Source organism: Leptonychotes weddellii, chromosome 9 (genome assembly GCF_054177405.1).
Source record: "Leptonychotes weddellii isolate Sample4059 chromosome 9, ASM5417740v2, whole genome shotgun sequence".
In the NCBI taxonomy this organism is placed as follows: domain Eukaryota; kingdom Metazoa; phylum Chordata; class Mammalia; order Carnivora; family Phocidae; genus Leptonychotes; species Leptonychotes weddellii.
The window spans coordinates 122,210,535-122,229,162 of NC_138377.1; the positions used below are offsets into that span (position 1 = coordinate 122,210,535).

At 53.4% G+C, this 18,628-nt stretch overlaps 1 protein-coding gene across 6 annotated transcripts in view; it reads right to left on the reverse strand.

Annotated features, from left to right (window-relative positions):
- Positions 1–14,992: 14,992 nt before the first annotated feature.
- The window catches only part of CRTC3 (CREB regulated transcription coactivator 3), a 99,242-nt gene continuing 95,606 nt past the window's right edge, over positions 14,993–18,628 (reverse strand). For 4 of the 6 annotated variants that reach the window (XM_081831718.1, XM_081831719.1, XM_081831714.1 and 1 more), the window contains one exon: positions 14,993–18,381. In XM_081831718.1, the coding sequence (XP_081687844.1) occupies positions 18,173–18,381 (209 nt within the window). In that variant the 3' untranslated portion in view covers positions 14,993–18,172. The remainder of the gene's footprint in view (positions 18,382–18,628) is intronic. The other 2 variants (XM_081831715.1, XM_081831717.1) reach the window with 1 other exon arrangement.

The window sequence follows — 18,628 nt, forward strand, 5'->3', positions numbered from 1 at the left end:
CCCAGCCTGAGCCCACCCCGGGGCACAGCGTGATCATTGGTTCTGGGAAGACCATCTGTGGGTCACCACCCGGGGCCAAGGGGCCTGCAGGGTCACAGAGCTGCAGCTGCCAGGAGTGGGCTGGGCGGCAACCTCCCCAGTGGACCTCTGGGGAGGGTCGAGGCTGCCCTGCCAGGCCTGACAACGTCCTGGCAGCGAGGCCAACCCTGCTCTGAGCGTTGATTCAGTCTTCCTTCCCTTGTGGCTCCAGGCCTGAGAGAAAGAACAGGGCGGGCAGGGCTCGAAGGTGCTCCAAAAGTGTTGGTGGAGGGAGGAAGTGCTCTCCCTCTGCAGGTGGCCTTTAACCTCTGCCTTCACCAAAGGCCCCATGAGGCAGATTCTCTGCGGCCCCATTGGAGATCACCTCCCATTGTCTTCCAGGCTTCAGGAGTCCTGGGAGCCTCGCATTCCCTCAAGGACTCTGTGGTTTTCACTCCATGGTCTCAGGCTGTGACTGTTGCCTTGTGGAATTCAAAGCTGTCTCGGTTATCAAGATTTTGGAAAATTATTTAACTTTCTGTTTTCTGCTTAAAATTTAGGAGAAGTCTTTATTTTTTTTCCATCAAGTTTTGGGATCCCACCAAGTTGCATCTTAGGGTTAGTGGGCTTCTCATTTTAATTAGTGCAACATGACCTGTCTCAGTTCATTATAAAGTCTTTCACTCATTTATTTAACAAATATTAAAGGCTTACTGTGACCTAGGCACTGTTTTGGGTTTTGTTTGGTTGGTTTTTTAAAAGATTTTATTTATTTATTTATTTAATTTATTTGAGAGCGAGAGAGAGCAAAGGTGCAGTGGGGAGAGGCAAAGACTCAGAGGGAGAAGCAGGCTCCCTACTGAGCAGGGAGCCCAACGTGGGGCTCAATCCCGGGACCCGGAGATCCTGACCTGAGCTGAAGGCAGATGCTTAACCAACTGAGCCACCTAGGCACCCCTGTTTGTTTTTTTAAAGTAAGCTCTAGGCGCAACATGGAGTTTGAACTCAGGACCTGGAGATCAAGAGTCACATGCTCTACGGACTGAGTCAGCCAGGCGCTTCTGGAGGAAGCACTTTTTTAAGTTCTGGGGAGACAGCCGTGAAGAAAACAGACAAGACTCTCTGCGTGTGTGTGTGTGTGTGTGTGTGTGTGTATGTGACAGACAGACAGCAGGTGAGGGGGGCAGGGAGGAGGGAGGGAGAAAGGGAAGGAGAAAGAGGAAGAGGAGGAAAGAGGAAGAGGGAGAGAAAACATAAACACGTTTTGATTATTGATTCTGTTCCACTTGATTTATTCTGAAATTTCAGGGACTTTTCTGTCCCCCCTGTATGTTCACATTTTCTCCTAGAGGTCTGGCACACTCCCAGCTTTCCTTCCCTCTCACCAGTGATTTCCCCCACATGCCACAAAGGTTTCTCTTGTCTCTCTTCTGTTTAATCATCCAACCTCCTGTAATCCTATTAACCAGAGGTTCCAGTGACAAGCTGAGGTGATGGGCCCCTAGCTCTCCTGCACTGTCCTTGGCTCACCCCCCCAACAATAGGAATAGCTGTTTTCTAAAATCTTCTTTCCTTTCATCTGAGAGATCTATTTCAGAGAACAGGATTATCAAGATTTCACTGCTTTCTCCTTTTACTTCTGTGCTCGGGGCTTTCTCATGGGATCAGATTCATTTTCTTCCTCTTATATTCAGACTTCTTGAAATTCATGTGTAAATCCAATAAGAGCAAGTGGATTTTTTTTTTTAAAATCACCAAACCGTATAATACATATGTGCTCGAGAGGGAAGAGAAAGAGGAAAACAGAAAGAAGCGGGGAGGGGAGGACAACGTACTTAGGGCTGAGGTCCTGCGTTCCATGGCTCACGGCAGGTGTCCCTCAGGGAGCAACGGGAAGAAGGTGTGATGGGCATCCGTGCTTTGTCAGTGGGTCAGGCCCCCCGTGCCTCTAACACTGCGAGCATCTCACGTGTGCTCTCCATACCACACGACCCATAAGACAATCCAGCTCTGCCTGGTGCTCCACCAGAGAAGGAGCCATCTGTCCCCACTTGGAAGGGAAACACGCTGAGCTGGAGTTTTCCGAAGTGGTGTAGTTCTGGAGAGAAATTTGTGGTAATGTAAGGGACTTTGACTAGACGCCACAATGTCTTACATGGAGAGATGAGAATGCCACCCTCAGATGAGATGTGACCCCACTGTACTAGACACGTCAGCACCTCACACACATCTTGGGATCTCGCAGTCCCTTCTGATGGGCTGATGTCGGCAGACACCTCTACCCGGAGCCTCTAATTTATAGGCCCTCCTGACAATCGATGGCTTGGTACAAATAGACAAGATGACCAATCGGATTCCTCCTCTCTGGAACCTGAAATTGGGCACAGCCAAAGAATAAGGCGGTTAGCCAAAGGAGCTGAGGTTTGAAAGTCACGCACTGTCATCTCTGCAGGTCAGCCTTACTCAACGTGGGAGGGGACATCGTGTACACAGTTCATTAACTTAACATCTATGGGCTCCCAGGAGGTGCCAGGCGCCATTCCGGGTACTGAGGATACAGAGAGAAACAGGGTCCCTGTTCTCACAGCACCTACCCAGAGGCAAGCAATAAATACATGAGCAAGATGGACAGAGAATGGCAGAAAGCCCTCAAGTTTTCGAGCAAAGCCGTGAACTCTTTTCACAAGTAACTATTTTCCTTTTGGGAAACAGCTCTTGGCTCACTATTGGGTTTTGTTGTTGTTCGTAAGTTTTAAGTAGGAAAGAAGGGTTGATGATGAGGTGAAGGAGACTGTGGAGGATCTAGGTCATCAATTCACTTTGGCCTCCCCAAACCATGGAATACTCTTTCTTGGTTTTGAGAATTCCCCACCTTATGAACTCACAGCTCCCCATGGAGGAAATCAGGTTAAGTTCCCAGTCTCGACTGCAGATGGAGCAGAGCATGTGACACAAAATGCCACCAATGAGATGCACCTGCACGAGGCTAAGGGTCACTGAGAAGCAGGTGCCAAGGAACCTTCTCTGGAGAATACAGCAGATCCATCTGGCTGCCAGAGGGGGCAGCGGCAGGCAGCCCAACGGTGGTCTCCAGCTTCAAGTGCCCACCTGGGCAACAGCGGTATGTGCATGTGGCTCATAGAAGGACTGATCCACGCAAATGACCCCCAAGCCTGGCTACCTGCCCTTCCTGGCAGTTTTTGAGGTGCTTACTATCCTTTAACAAATTCCTCTTCAGATTAAATTAGCTAGAAAGAAGTCCGTTGCCTATAAGCAAGAGTTCTCATCGGCACGTGAAGGGAGAAGGGCAATAATCCAATACACAAGATCATTTCAGATAGAAGTCAGTGCTGTGCGGGGAAGAAGCGAGCACAGGGTGATGTGAACAGGTTTTTCTAACGGAAACGAAGGAAAAAACATAGCCTGACAGCATTGACAGCACGACATCAGTACTGACTGTATTTGTAAATACATCCAATCAAAAATTATGTATCATCATTCATGCAGGATCTACAAATTCGTAATAGTGGGGGAAGAAACCACTCAAGGTGATCGAGAGAAAACCAGGCAGGGGTGGGTTATTTTTTTTTTAATATTTTATTTATTTATTTGACAGAGAGAGACACAGCGAGAGAGGGAACACAAGCAGGGGGAGCGGGAGAGGGAGAAGCAGGCTTCCCGCGGAGCAGGGAGCCCGATGCGGGGCTCGATCCCAGGATCCTGGGGTCATGACCTGAGCCGAAGGCAGAAGCTTAACGACTGAGCCACCCAGGCACCCCAGGGTTGGGGTTATTTTTGATAAGGTGCTCAGGGAAGCCTGTCTGAGGAGGTGCCATTGAACTGAGACCTGAAAGGTAAGAAGGAACCAACCATGCAAAGATCTAGTAAAGAGACTTGTAGGCAGAGGGAGCGTAAAATATGAAGGATGAGCTTGGGTTGTTGAGGGACAGAGGGGAGGTTGCTGGGTCTGGAGGTTAGTGCAAGTGGGCCAAGGACACGATGAGCCTGGGAAGGAGGCAAGGGCCAGGTCATGCCAGGCCTCACAGGCCACAGGCAAGCATTCAGGTTTTGTTCTAAGGATGGTGGAAATCCATTAGAGGATTTCAGAGAGGGAGCAGGCTCCAGAATGCCCCCCACCGATCCTCACCTCCTGGTATTTACAGCCTTGTGCAATCCCTTCCACACAGAGTATGGCTGATCTGTGCACCCACCAGGATACTGCAGAAAGGGCGGTGTGTGACTTTCGAGGGTAGGTCATAAAAGACAGTGTGACTCTGCCTTGCTCTCTTAGATCGCTCCCTCGGGGGAAGCCAGCCACCCTGTTGTAAGGATGCTCAAGCAGCCCTATGGAGAGGTCCACGGTGGGGCCCTGAAGCCTCCTGCCCACAGTCCTGTGAGACAGCTCAGAAGCAGATGCTCCAGCCCCGGTCAAGCCTTCAAATGACTACAGCTCCAACTGACATCTTGACCACAACTTCCGGAAAGGGCCTGAGTCAGAACCACCCAGCTAAGCAGCTTCAAATCCTGACCCATAAGTGGGTGAGATCATAAGTGTTTGTTGTTCTAGGCCAGTGAGTTTAGGGGTAATTTGCTACCTCTCTCCATTGTTCACAGCTGGTGTCTCTTTTGCCTGGTGGGGGCCTATGCTTTCGTAGCTGTTAGGTATTTGGATTATCAGCCTTGAGTAGGAGTCATCACATAGAGGGGAGTCATGAGTGAGATGAGACCAAATGGTGGAAGCAGAGAGAAAGGGGCACTGTCGGGAGGGCTGAGTCACCCATGCTGTTTGGAAGAGAGCAGAGCAAAGACCTGCCACCTGCCCGGCTTGACTAGCGTGTTGGCTCTTCCTGTACCTGGATTGTTCTCCTGGGCTCCCGAGCTATGTGACCTCACTGTAGATGCCCCATGACTTGGGGTGATAAGAGTTCTCTTCCTCGCTCTACTCGAAGCAATTCTGAACCTGATGCTGGATGATTGGGCTGTTGTTCTGGTTCCTTCTCCTGGGCTGGGCAGAGTGCTCAGCCCAGCTACAGGCACCAGGCACAGGCCAGTGCCAGGAGCTGCCTTCTGCCTCCACGCAGTAATGGTCACATCCTGACCTCACATCAGCCTCCCCAGCTAGGTGGGATAAGGGGTTATGTGAAGGGAATCCGCTTCTTCCTCTCTTCCCATTTGGAGGGGCTGGGTCATATGGATCCCACATTCTGAGTGATGCTTCCCCTCTCTGTTCTGGCTGTGCCTGAGAGCTTGTTTGGGTTGATTTCAAGGACACTTGAATGGGTTTAGGGATAGGAGGTGCTGGAATTTCAGCTCATGATAATAATTTCCTGAAAATCAGACACACAGCATTTCCCCCAACTGGGACATCAATTCAAAAAATATTAAATAGAAAAAGTTCAGATATGAAAATATAAAAAGTGAACTTGCCTTTCTCTTCCCACCCTCTGATTCTTTAGATCATCTCCAGTGTTTCTCGAATACAAACAGTCCTGTGATGAGCGTATTTGTTCGCAAAGCCGTGTGCAGTTGAGCAGGTCTTTCCAAAGAATAGATTCCTGGAAGATTATCTGCACATTTTACATGTTGGTAGGTTCTCCCAATGGCCCATCAAAAGACTCTACCAGCACATAATGACCTCAGCATACAGGAGCACCCCCTTTCCTCTGGCCAATACTAGATATTATCAATTTTTAAATCTGCATTTCTCCGATCCCTAGCGAGCATACGTGTTCCTCTCACCTAGCGGCCATTTGAATTCTCCTGTGAGTTGCCTGTTCTTGTCCTTCGACCATTTATATATTGGAATATAAAGCTTTATATTTGCTTTGAAGGGCCTCTCTATATTTTAGGGTCGTTATGCATGTTGCACCTGTTGTCTTTTATCTTTGATACGGTCTCTAGCGCTACAGAGGTTTTAAATTTTTGAGGCCGAATCTGTCCTTTTTTCCCTTTAAGGTTTCTAGATTTTGTGTCTTGCTTTAGGAAGGTTTTCCCCACCCCAAGAATATAAAAAATATATTTTATCATATTTTCTTCCAGTCCCTTAAATTCCGTTTGCTAGCTAATGTCAAATTGTCCTCCAGAAAGGTTGTGCTGGTTTACATCGCATCAGCCTGTGTGCCCACACCCTCACTAGCCCTGAGCCCTGCAGTCTTTTCAAATTTTGCTAATAGTGAACCACAGGTACCTCCTTGTTTTAATTAGCATCTCTTTAATTATGAGTGAGGTCCAGAACCTTTTCATATGGGTATTCGTTCTCTGTATTTCATTCTCCGTGAACTGCCTGATCCTATCTGGGTCCCAGTTTTTCAGCTGGGTGTTGGCCTTTATCCTATTGATAAAGGCCTCATTGTTTACAAAGGAAATGAGCCCTGCGTCCCCCCAGTTTGTCCTTCTCTCTCTGCGGTCCGTGAAAGGCATCTGTAACCAGCTGCGGGGTGCAGTCGATGGGGCAGGAGACAGTCCGCACCGCACTGCACCTGTCGCCTGGTCAGCTCCCCGGACCTGACCGCCCCCCCACCCCCGCCCCTGGGGCACCCCTGGAGCCAGCCCTCTGTCTTCCCGGCATCCTTTTCGGAACACTTAAGTTTAGATTTTTACCTTCAGCTCAATCCCATCTGTTTGCCTTTCACTTTCCAGCATCCTTTAGTTCTCATAATCTCTGATACTGAAGGATATCGGTTTGCAGTTTCTAGTCCCCTGACAGAGGCTTTAAATACGGATCTCCCGGGGCGCCTGGGGGGCTCCGACCGTTAAGCGTCTGCCTTCGGCTCAGGCCGTGGTCCCGGGGTCCTGGGATCGAGTCCCTCTCAGCCGGGAGCCTGCTTCTCCCGCTTCTCCCTGCTTGTGCTCTCTCTCGCTATCTCTGGCACTCTCTCTGTCTCTCTCAAATAAATAGATAAGATATCTTTACAAAATACGTATCTTCTCAGTCACGTTGAGAGGGTCGCGCCGCAGCGCCGAGGCGGGGCCGGTGCTCGAGCCGCCATCTTGACGCCGTCCGTCCGCCGCCGCCGCTTCCGGCCTCTTACGACGTCCTTCTCGTCCTGGCTCTTGCGGGTGTCAGCTTGGTTTTTCTCTTGCGTGTCAACTGTACTCAAAAAAAAAAAAAATATATATATATATATATATATTTTAAATGTTTTCGCGTTTAGAATCATGCCAGCTGGAAATAATCATTTTACCAAAAAACATCTTAATAAGCCACACCCATATTCACACAAACCAGATGACCACGCAGACCATTTTGAATTGGAGAAGAGGGAAAAAAAAAAAAAATCGACTTCGGGGCCGGGGGCTGCTGGTGGGCATGTGCCCGGGGCGGCGGGCCGGGCCGCGAGGGTGTGTGAGGGCAGCGGGAGGACGCCGGGGCCTGCTGGACAGCCGGCAGCCCCATCTCCGCTTCGCGTTCAAGTTCAGGTGCGGCTTTGTGGGCAGTCACGTACTTACACTAACGCTGGTAGTCAACGGATGTCATAGTGATACGATCGGTCAGAGGCATGTCTCAGGCTTCCTTGAGCCTGGGCCCACAGGCATGTCGGAAACGCTGGGTGCCTTCTCGCGTCCTCTTCTTGTGCTCTTTCTTCGTTTTGTTTTGTTTTTTTTTAGACAGTGACAGAGAGCGCTCGTCGGGGAGGGGCCGGGGGAGGGGCCGAGGGCGAGGGAGAGAATCTCAAGCCGGCTCCTCACCCAGCACAGAGCCCCACACAGGGCTCGATCCCGGGACCCCGAGATCGTGACCTGAGCCGAAATCAGGAGCTGGATGCTTAACGGACTGAGCCACCCGGGCGCCCCTCTTTCTCGGTTTTTGATTCATCCTTTCCGCGTCTTTTCGAAGTCTCCCCTGCACCCTGCTGTCGCCCATCCCTTCCTGCTTCCATGTCTTCCTCAGCATGTTCCGCCGAACATCAGCCTCAAAGGTGGTCCCAACCAAAAAGGACTTGGGGGTCAGATATGTTTCAGAAATCAACCTCCGGGAAGCCCCTCCGTGAGACGTGTCATCCCCGCGCGGGAGCAGCCGGCGCGCCAGGCCTGCAGGAAACTCCTCTGTGCATCCCTCATCAGCGTTCTGCAGGGCCCGAGAGTGCCAGGCCTTCCAGCGAGGTGCCGAGAGGTGTGCGGCAGTGGGACACTGGGAATTCCCCAGAGCCGGGCCAGGGACAGCTAGCTCCAGAACCTGGAGCAGGAAGCGCCGCGTCTAGCCGGCTCCCGCCGCCACCGCCTGACCCACAAGGGTAAGGGAAGGCAGGGACGGCAGGGGGAGCCCAGGTGGCAGGACAGCCACCCAGGCTGGGGACCAGACGGAGCTGCAGCGATCCCCACGCTGCTCCTCAAGAAGTGCGGTCTTTGGGACTCTTCACTCCAGGGCGCTCAGGAGGAGGTGAGTGGGGCAGCATGCCAACTCGGAGAACAGCTGAGTAACCAGGCGGGATGCTGGCTGCTCAGGGGCCTCGGTGGAACCTTCCCTCCAGGGCACTGCCATGAATGTGGCTCGATTTCAGTGACACCCAGACTCTCTGTCTCTCCCCCTCAAGCCTCAAATTCCCTGGAGAGAACATCTGATTGGCCCCGTGGATCCAGCGAGCATCGCCAAGGGGCCTGGGGCTGCCCTGGCCTGGCTTCCGGGAGGCGGGGGTCTGAGCAGACTCCAGCCTGCAAGGCTCCCCTGCGATCAGTAAGGCCAGCCCTGGCAAGGTGCAGGGCTCTTTGAGTGGAAATGAAGGCCCTGTGAAAGCCGGCTGAGGAAGAGTCAGGACCTACCAGGTCAGGCTTAAGACTAAGCATCCTCGGGGCGCCTGGGTGGCTCAGTCGGTTGGGCGTCTGCCTTCGGCTCAGGTCATGGTCCCGGAGTCCTGGGATCAAGACCTGCATCGGGCTCCCTGCTCGGGCAGGAGGCCTGCTTCTCTCTCTCCCACTCCCCCTGCTTGTGTTCCCTCTCTCTCTGTCTCTGTCAAATAAGTAAATAAAATCTTAAAAAATAAAAAAAAAGAAGACTAAGCATCCTCTGAGGTCAGTGCTGGGGCTCCGGAACGGGGGAAGAGCTGAGGGTGGCCCCTGCACCCTGGCCGGACGGGCGAGTCACACCAGCGCCTTAGGGAGAGAGAGTGGAGGCCCAGCCAGGACCCCTCCATGTGCTGAGAAAGCTCTGTGCGGTGCCCCCTTCAGAGCGTGAGCTTGGTCTTCTCAACAAATCCTTTTGTTGTGTTTCTGGAGTCTAGGAAGAAAGGATCGGTATAATAAAAAGAATTACAGCCAACAGGACAGGTAACAGGAAGCGCTTGCTAGCGTGGGCGCAAGCCCGTGAGGTGGGTCTCGCCATCCCCGTTTTCCAGCTGAGGAGACTGAGACCACCGCCTTGGCCGGCTTCACAGCCAGGATGGGTGGGGACGCGTGTGAACCCAGGTCTCTGATTCCAGAGCCCCTGCACTTGGCCCCGGAGCAATACCACCTGTAGATCCTGTTCCTCATGCCCAGGCTGACCATATGTCTCTGCGTGCCAGGCCCTGTTTATGCCCAAGGAGCGGGCATGCTCTGCCACCAAGCCCGCGTGAAGGCTTTGTCCCGGCACAATTCCTAACAGCACTTCCTTTCACTCTCACCAAGTGTCCTGGTTTGGATGATAACTTTTAAGGAAACTAGGCTAGCTGGAACCTAGATTATCCTAGCAAGATGCTGGTGGGCAGAGCGTGGAAAACCGGGTCTGTAGCTGCCCCTCACTAGCCCAGAACTCTGGCCCCTGTGCTCACTCTCCTGGGGCAGACCTCCATTATGTTAGTGAGGTGGCCATCACTGCCCCCTGGATATTTGGGCACCTTTGCAAATGGCCTCCCGTGATTTCTATGACTCCAAGGCTCTTTGTTTATATTCTCTATGTCTCCACCCCTCGAATATGGACTTACCAGATCTTCTCCCTGTTTCCCTTCTTTAGCCTGGCTATGAAAGAAGCCGTGTGGTCCTAATACTCCCGGGAAGGGCAGCTGTGCTCTGAGTCCCTCCCCCGCCCCCGCCCCGCCCCACAGTGGCTACCAAAGCTTGGGGCTTCTGACTCTTCTTGTCCAAATTTGCAGATGTGTCCTAGAGGCAGAGGCCTGGGACTCTCCACTCACACTGAGCTGTCCTGCAGAGGGTGCTGATGGAAATGATGACCTTGGGTGCCATTTATTTGGGCACTGGGTTGTCAGAACTGGTTAAGACACAGTCCTCGCCTCAAGCTTCTCATAGACAAGAGGGAAGGCAGACTCTACAACAAAATCAGCCCTATGGCTAGCAAAGTGAATCTGTGGGACAAAGTACAGCTCAAGCCCAAAAGAGGAAATGGACAGAGAAGGTGTATCGGTCAGCTATCACCACAACAATGCTCCGTAACAAATGACCCCATCATTCAGTGGCTTACGTTAGCAGCATTTACTTCTGACTCCCATGTCTGCAGATGGACTGGGGTAGCCCTGCCAACTTCAGCTGGGCAGCTAGATTGGCTCCTGGGCAGGGGTTTGGTTGAGGTCTGCCTTGTCTCATTCTTTTGGACCCACTGGGCAATGCAGGGAGAGACTGTGCCCACAGCAATGACAGCAGCCCAAGTAGAGGGCATGCTCTGCCACCAGGCCCATGTCAAGGCTTTGCTCCAGCCCAGTCTCCAAACATCTCATTGGCCAAAGGGGCTGGAGGTATACTCCTCCCACAGTGGAAGCGGAAGGAAGTATGTACTTGCCAAATAATAATCCAAGCTTCACAGAAGGCTTCACAGAGGAGGTGTCATTTGACCTAGGCCTTGAAGGAGAAGCTGGATTTTCCCAAGTGAAGATAGGATAGCGCACGGCTGACAAAGGTATGAAAAGTATGGGGGTGGGGGTAGCGATGGGAAGGGTGGTCATGGAGGTCCCCTGGGCTAGAAGCCTGGCATGTGCTTTCCTTGAACACAATACTCTCCCCACCCCCACCCACCAGTCATTTCCCTCATTTCCAGAGTCTGAAACTTCAGTTACGTATCAAGTTCAAGACTCGGTTTTCGGCAAGGAGTCACAATGGAAAGTGTAGTGGCTGTCCCCACACTGGGGAACTGTGCCAATTTGACCCAGCATAAATCAGCCAATGTTATAGTCCACCTACCCCCATTACAGAGTTCAGGTCTCCAATCCTGCAGCCCAGAGGCTCCAACCCTGAGGCTGGGACCAACACAGCCCTCGGGGAAGGGACTCCTTGAAGGCCAAGTCAAGGTAGCAGGAGCTCCACCAAAATAAAGCGAACTCAGGAGCGGGACTGGGAAGGCCATTTGAAAAGGGCCGGCAGGGAGCGGAGGACCCATGCGCACACGGAACTGGGCCAGACAATGGTGGGAAGGATGGTTACAGGACAGGATGCACACAGCACAAACCTTGACAATGTAAAAATAAGAAGTCACGGCTTCTGGGAGTGGGGGGAAGGGGATGGGAAGTGGTGAGCTCATTTCCTCATCCTAAATCACGGGCTGTCAAGAGATGCCATCTACCGTGGAAACATGCTTCAAGAAAGGAATCCAGCCTCTTGGTATTTTTCTTTCCTTTTAGGGAATTAATTTAGAAACATAAGAAGCACAATTATTTGCAGCCCGGCAATTTCTTTGGTTACATCTAGGCTTCCTTTCCTTCTGTGAAATTTAAGTACTTTCCCCAGAAGAGCATGTATTGTATGAGAGCCCTTTTCTTGGACAGCTTTCTCCATCCATCTACCTGTCCTCCTCTCGGAAGATGGACATGGAAGGGGGTCTCCGTCGGCGTTTCTGGGGGTGCTGGCTTTCGGAGACACTTGGACATTTTCTGTTTGTACTCTTCAGTGTTACATGAGTTTCTTATAATGAGCGGGCACGACTGTTATACAAGCAAAGCCTTAAAAAACAACACATTTCAGGGCACCTGGGTGGCTCAGTTGGTTAAACGACTGCCTTCAGCTCAGGTCATGATCCCAGGGTCCTGGGATCGAGTCCCGCATCGGGCTCCCTGCTCTGCGGGGAGCCTGCTTCTCCCTCCCCCACTCCCCCTGCTTGTGTTCCCTCTCTCGCTGTGTCTCTCTCTGTCAAATAAATAAATAAAATCTTTAAAACAAAAACAAAAACAAAAAAAACCACCACATTTCCGGAAAAGAGACAATCCTGCCATGGTTGGGGGGCGGGAATGCCCTCTGAGCTCCCTGCCATGAAGAGGGTAGGAGCTGTCCCTGGGGCAGGTGGGGGCGCGGCCACCACCCACCCCCATCCCCCCACCCCCGCTGCGAGGTCCCCTCTGGAGGGCGAGGTCCCCGCGACTCCCGGAGCTCCATGTGCACGGCCACAGGGAGGCACTGGGCCCTGGGCTCGGAGCAGGTGGCTGGGCCTCTCCAGGGCTGCGTCTTCCTCTGTAAACCCAGGAAGTCACCCTTGCCCTGCCTTACTCTCAGGTGGCCGTGAGGGACATGTGATGTGCAGTGTCTGTCGTCCGCGGCTGAGGGGCCACTAGACAGACTTCTTAAGTGTACTCTTCCAACAGGGGATCCAGTTTGAACCAGCACCGCCTCCAGCCCGGTCTAAAGGCTCCATGTAAGAGGGTCAGGTGGCTCTCTCCCCTGTTTCTGGGTCTGAACAGCCACTCTTATGGTCTCAGCTCCATCTAGTGTCCACACTGGGACACGGTCACATGTGACAGGCTTATTGTAAAATCCTCATTTCCATACTTGCAAAGGGTACTGCATTCATTGGGCAAACAGGATGTTCATAAGATCAGTTTAAAACATTCCTCTCTGTACTAAGATTTGGTATTTCAAAGCAAGCATTATACAGGTTCAGTACTACTAAAGATTTGTGCCTCCTGTCTTCGGAAGGACAGCATACTCACGCAACAAGTAATACTTATAATAATTGATATTTATTGAATGTTTACCATGTGCTGGGCACAATTCCAGGTCCTTTAATTGTGTGAGTTCATTATACCCTCAAACAGCGCTATGAAATGGTGGTGTGCGGGGGGTGGGGGTGGGGGGGGTGCTTATTGTCCCATTTTGTAGATAGGAACACTGAGGCACACAGATAAAAGTAAAATCCATCACTTTAGATTTCTGGGGGCAGGTAGAGGCCATGTCACGGAGCTGGAGATGAGGAGGCAGCCAGATGGGAAGTCCCTGCCAGGCTGAGCAGAGAGGGAATGGGGGCTGAGACAGCCCTGGGACTCAGGCTGGCTCTGAGCAGTGAAGGGGGACGAGGGTGCAGGATGGCTCACGTCCAGCTTTCGTGTCAGGGTAGAGGCTGTGGTCTGAGAGGGAGCATGCAGGAGTGGGCAGTTTGAGCGTATTTACTGAGTGCCTACATGCCAGGCTCGGAGATAGAGACTTCAAGTGCACAGGCATGGCCCCTGTCCTCACGGGCTAGAGCCCCGTGGGGAAGGTGGGTGTCGAAGGCTGATTCTGAGTGCTTGCTGGTGCACAGAGATCTACAAAGGACAAGGGCAGCAGGCAACATGGGATGGAGTGCGGGTGAACCTGAGCTAACAGGCAGATGGGGTAGGAGGATGAAGGTGAGGGTCGTCAACTTGGAGGACTGGGCAGTTGATCCGAAGAAAATGGAGGAGGATACGCAGAGGAGATGGACGTGTGACCTGAGGGAACAAGAAGGGGGTTTACTGGAGCCAAGGAGAGGAAAGTGAGTGGCCACAGGGCTCGAGGGGCAGGGAAGGGTCAAGGAAGGGCCAGGAGGAGAGGGACTGGAGGGGCCCAGGGGGGTGTGTTGGGCAGAGGGGTTTGCAGCCGGGGCTGTGGATGTGAAGAGAAGGGAATGAGTGGAACATGAGCAACTCTTTCAGGAGGGGAAGCAGACAAGGTTGTGGTCCAAGGAGAAGCCGGGTTGAGGAAGGCTTGTTTCCTTCTGTTTGTTCTTAGCAAGGAGGCGAGAAGGCATATGTGTGGGCTGACGGGGAAGACCACGGAGAGTGGGCTGGCGGGGAAGACCACGGAGAGTGGGCTGGCGGGGAAGACCATGGAGAGGGATGAGGTCTGGGGTAGGCAGGGCATCCTCACAGGAAAAGCAGGTCAGTCACAGCCATGGTAAGTGAGGAATTTCTGGGCCTGAGGAGAGAAATGAGGGCTTCTGGAGAGGAAAGGTCTGGAGCACCCCACGTGGCAGGAGAGGGTCAGGTCAGCAGACAGTGTGGGGTTGCCGGTTGTCTCCTGCGCAGCTCCCAGCAGGGGAAGGCAGAGGGTCAGAGCAGGAGGGCTGTGACCATGTTCGTGGAGGCCACTGGCCCAGTGGACTAGGCCAGGACAGGGAAGGAAGCCAGGAGAGGACAGGAGGCTGAGAGCAGGGACCAGGATAGAACTCTCCATGGGGTCAAAGAACAGGGTGTGTGTGGACCGGAGTAGACATGGTGGCTCAGGAAGTTGGGGTCAAAGATGGGATTTCTGAGTAAGACTTTGGAACAGTCACCTTTGTGACAACCCTGGGTGTGGCTGGTGGGTCTGAAGGAAGCATGGCTGTTGGGGGGCGGGGGGAGATAGGCCTGGGAACCCTGCTGGAGTGTGCAGGGGGCAGGACTGGGGCAGAAAACAGAGCCAAAGCCCTGGGTGAAGAGGGGACGGCTGGAGGTCAGTACAAAAGAGCAGAGCGCTGGGGAAGGCGCATCTGTGGCCTGAACCTCAAAAGGGGAGGTGTGTGAGGTGAGGGCCCGAGCAGGGGTCTGGAAGGGGGGCTGCCAGTGGGTGGCAGGGAGTGAGGCGCTGCCAGGCTGCCCTCTGCCCTTGGTCTCCCTGGCTTTGAAGGAACCCTGTGCCCCAATGTCCTTCTCCAGTCTCTTGGGCGCGGGCGCAACAGCGCGTGTATTAACAACACTTGACAGGTGGGCCGGGGCAGGACCTGCCAAAGCCAAGGACCAGGAAGCCTGCCTGCAGGCCGAGCTGCGCTGGGGCGGGGGGGGGAAGAGGGACAGCTTTCCACCGGTTCATCTCTCCGGAGGCTGAAGAAAAACACCAAGTGCAGATGCAACCTTATTGTGCTGCTTTTAATTACGAAAGATGTAAAACGACGTATTATAAAACTTGGAAGCTACTTTATACAAATTCCGATCTTTAAATATCTTTTTTAACAAGGGACCTGGGAGTTAGGACACTGGCGGGAAGTCTGATTAGTTGCTGTGATGGTCCCACCGCAGCGCGAAGGAACCACCTGTGCATCACAGAGCCAAGGAGAGCGAGTCGGAAACGTCTTCGGATATGCGGGTGGGCTGGAATACACGGGGCTTCAGCTCGGCTAACATACAGTAGACTGAGGAGAGATGAAACCGGACAGAGGAGAATTTATGGTGGTCTCGGCGTGATCAGAAAAATTTTCTCCTAACACCGTGTGTCCTAGAAACCACAACCGTACAGAAAGAAAAAATGGAACACAGATAGGTTTTTAGTTCTATACCGTTTAACTGCTAGTAAATGAGAGTGGGACAGCTGTCGATTTCTTGTAGCAAAGACTAAATAGCGGAAGATCGTTTATTCTGACGCACTAGCCGCTTCAGATGCCGAGGACCACGCCTGGTTTGCTGCAAAGGTAGCCGTGAAGGCAGACCTACCCGCTGGAGGTCAGAGTGACACCTGCCCATGGGTGTCCTCGACGCCCTGTAAGCCAAGTGGGTTGGATAATGCCCAAGACCTTGTCACAGGAAAAGACTGGACTGGTGGACCAAAGGACAGACTTAATTCAGTGCTAAACCTTATTGTCATCATTATATTCCCCCTGGACAAGTCACTGTTCCTGGGAGCCTCCATTTCCATGAGCCACCAGGAGATTGCCCCGGGGGGGGGGGGCAGCGTACTTCATCGCGTAGGTCCCTGGCCCCCTGCTCCCCTGCCGTAAGCAGGACTGCTGTGCAGACAGAGCTGGACCCCCACCCCGGATAAGGCACTGCGCAACGAGTGGGTTATGCTGGGACCGCCACTTAAAAAAAAAAACCAAACTCCTAACATCAGCACCATTCCCTGTGTGAAAGGCCAGGTCAGATCTGGGGGGGTCTCTGACCCAGGAAAGGCGGCACGGAGCTAGCTGACGTCTTTCGGTGCACTGGGGAGCTGTGTACCACCACAGGGAAAGGGCTTATACTTGAACGAGTCACGGCCCTCCCGAGATCCTCAGGATAAAGGGATTTGAAAATTTCACTGGGACCAGGGCTTGGAGCTCAGGCGAGGACCCCGCTGAATTCAACAGCAGAGATTCGGGGCTACTGTGAGGCTGAGGACTTGGGCCCCAGGGGAAGCTGCAGTGGTGTGTCATCGGGGCTCTTTGCGAGACTGGAGGTAAAGTGATCTCTCTGGAGACAGGAATGGCATGAGGTCTGGAGAGGTTAACAGCCCAGAATCCCGTTCCAGACTCTTCTTGCCGTGGGGCGCCGACGTGTCTGATGCAGACCTGCGCGGTAGAGCCTTGCTTCTTTGGGCGGGGGAGTCTAGTGACCTTCAGCCACACTCCTGGTGTCTTCTGGAAGGGCAGTGGCTGTCTGGCCCAAGTTCCAGCATCTTCCATCTCCCCTTGAGCGCTCCTGTCCTCCCCGTCCTGTCTTCCCGGGCCCACATCCTGCCCCACTGCCCAGACCCCTCCCCAGAGGTGCTCTTCGAACCCACCCGGCAGGTGTCTGGTCAGGGGCTAAGTCAGAGGAGGCAAGCAGTGGTGGAAATACAGTCATACTCTTTTGTGCTAAGGTACTAATAATGACTAATGATGGCTTCATGAATTAGGCCCTCATTTTACTGTAGATGTTTTCTTCAACCTCAAACAATGAATCTCTTTTAAAAGCAATTTAGAGCAAAACACAGATCTGAAAGGGACGATCTTTTGAGGTGGGGCCTGGCTGGGAGCCTCGAGGCCTCAGTGCGCCCAGCCATTCTGGATGCACTCAGAAGACAGTTTCCACCCGCCTGTTCTGGAGCATACCCTTGAGGAGACGGGGGCCCGGTCTCGCCGTGGAGTTGGTCACCTAGTGTTAGAAGCATATTAAAGTGCATGCCTAGCTTAACCACAGGCACAAGTGTTAGAAAAGCTAAAGCTCTGAGATTTGGCAAGGAATGGGGCTAGCTAGAGATGAGACTGCCTTGCAGCCGGGCAGATTCATTCATTCATTTCTCCGTTTGCTCATTCACGCCTTCAGGGCGCAGTAACACAGCACCTACCCAGTGCCCGCACTTGTTAAGTGCTCGGGGTTTGGTAGCCAACAGGGCACAGTCCCTGCGCTCAAGGAGCTTCCGGTCTAGCGGGGCTACACGAACCCTCCTGCTGCACAGAGACAGCTCCCGCCTGCCGCTGCTCAGCGGCCGGAGGGCCTGACTCGGACCCCAGCATCCCTGCGGCCGGCCTGTGGAGAGGGAGGCCTGCGCTGGTCTGGAGCGCATCTGGAAGACATCGTGGGTCTGCGAGAAACCTACGGCCTTCCTCTCTTCCCGCCCCCCCATCGAGAGGAAGCCCTTTTCTCTTCATGCTCGTCCATCACCAGGGCATTGGTTTTTTTCAGTGACTGAATAAAACAGTCCTCCTTTTCCCCTTGTCCACAGGAAAAGGTGTACTGAAGCAGCAGAAAGGAGATTACATACTTGGAGAAAACAAATGAGCGTTCAGTTTGCTTAACTCAAATCAGTTCTTGAAGTCGTGGTAAAGATTCTTCATATTGGCATTAAGGCACCTGGGCGATCCTGGCACGTGTGGTCAGCGGCGCAGCGGGGAAGGCCTCGCGGTGCTGCGCTACGGTCGCTCGAAGCGGAGCCAACCCCCCGAGGCCTGCAGCCCCTCCGTGCCTCGCAGGCCAGGCCCCTCTTCAGTGTGGACTAAGGTCAGTGGTTCCGAGCGCCTCGCAACGCTGCTGCGGCCTGCTCCACGGTTCTGCTCTGCTTTTACACATCGACGGACTAGACGGCCAAGGAAAGGGTGTACTGGTCTCAGTGACGAGGGAGTCATCGGAAGCTCCGAGCAGCCCGCTCGCCCGAGGGGCAGGGCACGGCTCCGCGGTGTGCAGTGAGCCGCGGGGTGCGAGACGGGGCGTCGTCGGAGCGCGGGGAGTCACGGACTTGGCTCCTTCCGTGTCCGGAGCCCGAGATCACGCAAGCCCCGGGGGGCATCTGGCTCCGAGCCACGCCGTTCTCGCACTGCTCCTGCAGCAGGAAATGCTCGTGGCCCGTTCCCGTCTGCTCACAGTCGGTCGGCTCGAAACGTCTCTTCCACAGAGGGGTCAAGCAGGCCCATGCTGGAGTCACTTAGCATGTTGAGTCCGTCCAGGCTCAGGGGCTCAATCTGGAGCTCTTCTTCCAATGGAAACGAAGTGTCCATGTTCAGGCCGACCTCGGGCATGCCCGCCAGCGCACTGCTGAGGTCTTTGAACAGGCTGGTACTCGAGTCTTCTGGAAGGCGCAGCAAGAGGGGAAAACAGTGCAGGTTAGGAGGCATGTACAACAGACAACGTCCCGCAAACGCCGGCACTGTCATCCTCCAGCCAGGACAGAGACGGCCCGCGTGCCCCCCACCCGCAGCGTCCCGGCCAGGACAGCGATCACCTGCCTTTTGAAAAGCTGAAGTTGAGCTGGGGGACTTTCATTTCTTTGCTTTATATGATGTTTAAACTCTCTTACAATGGCATCTGTAAAAACG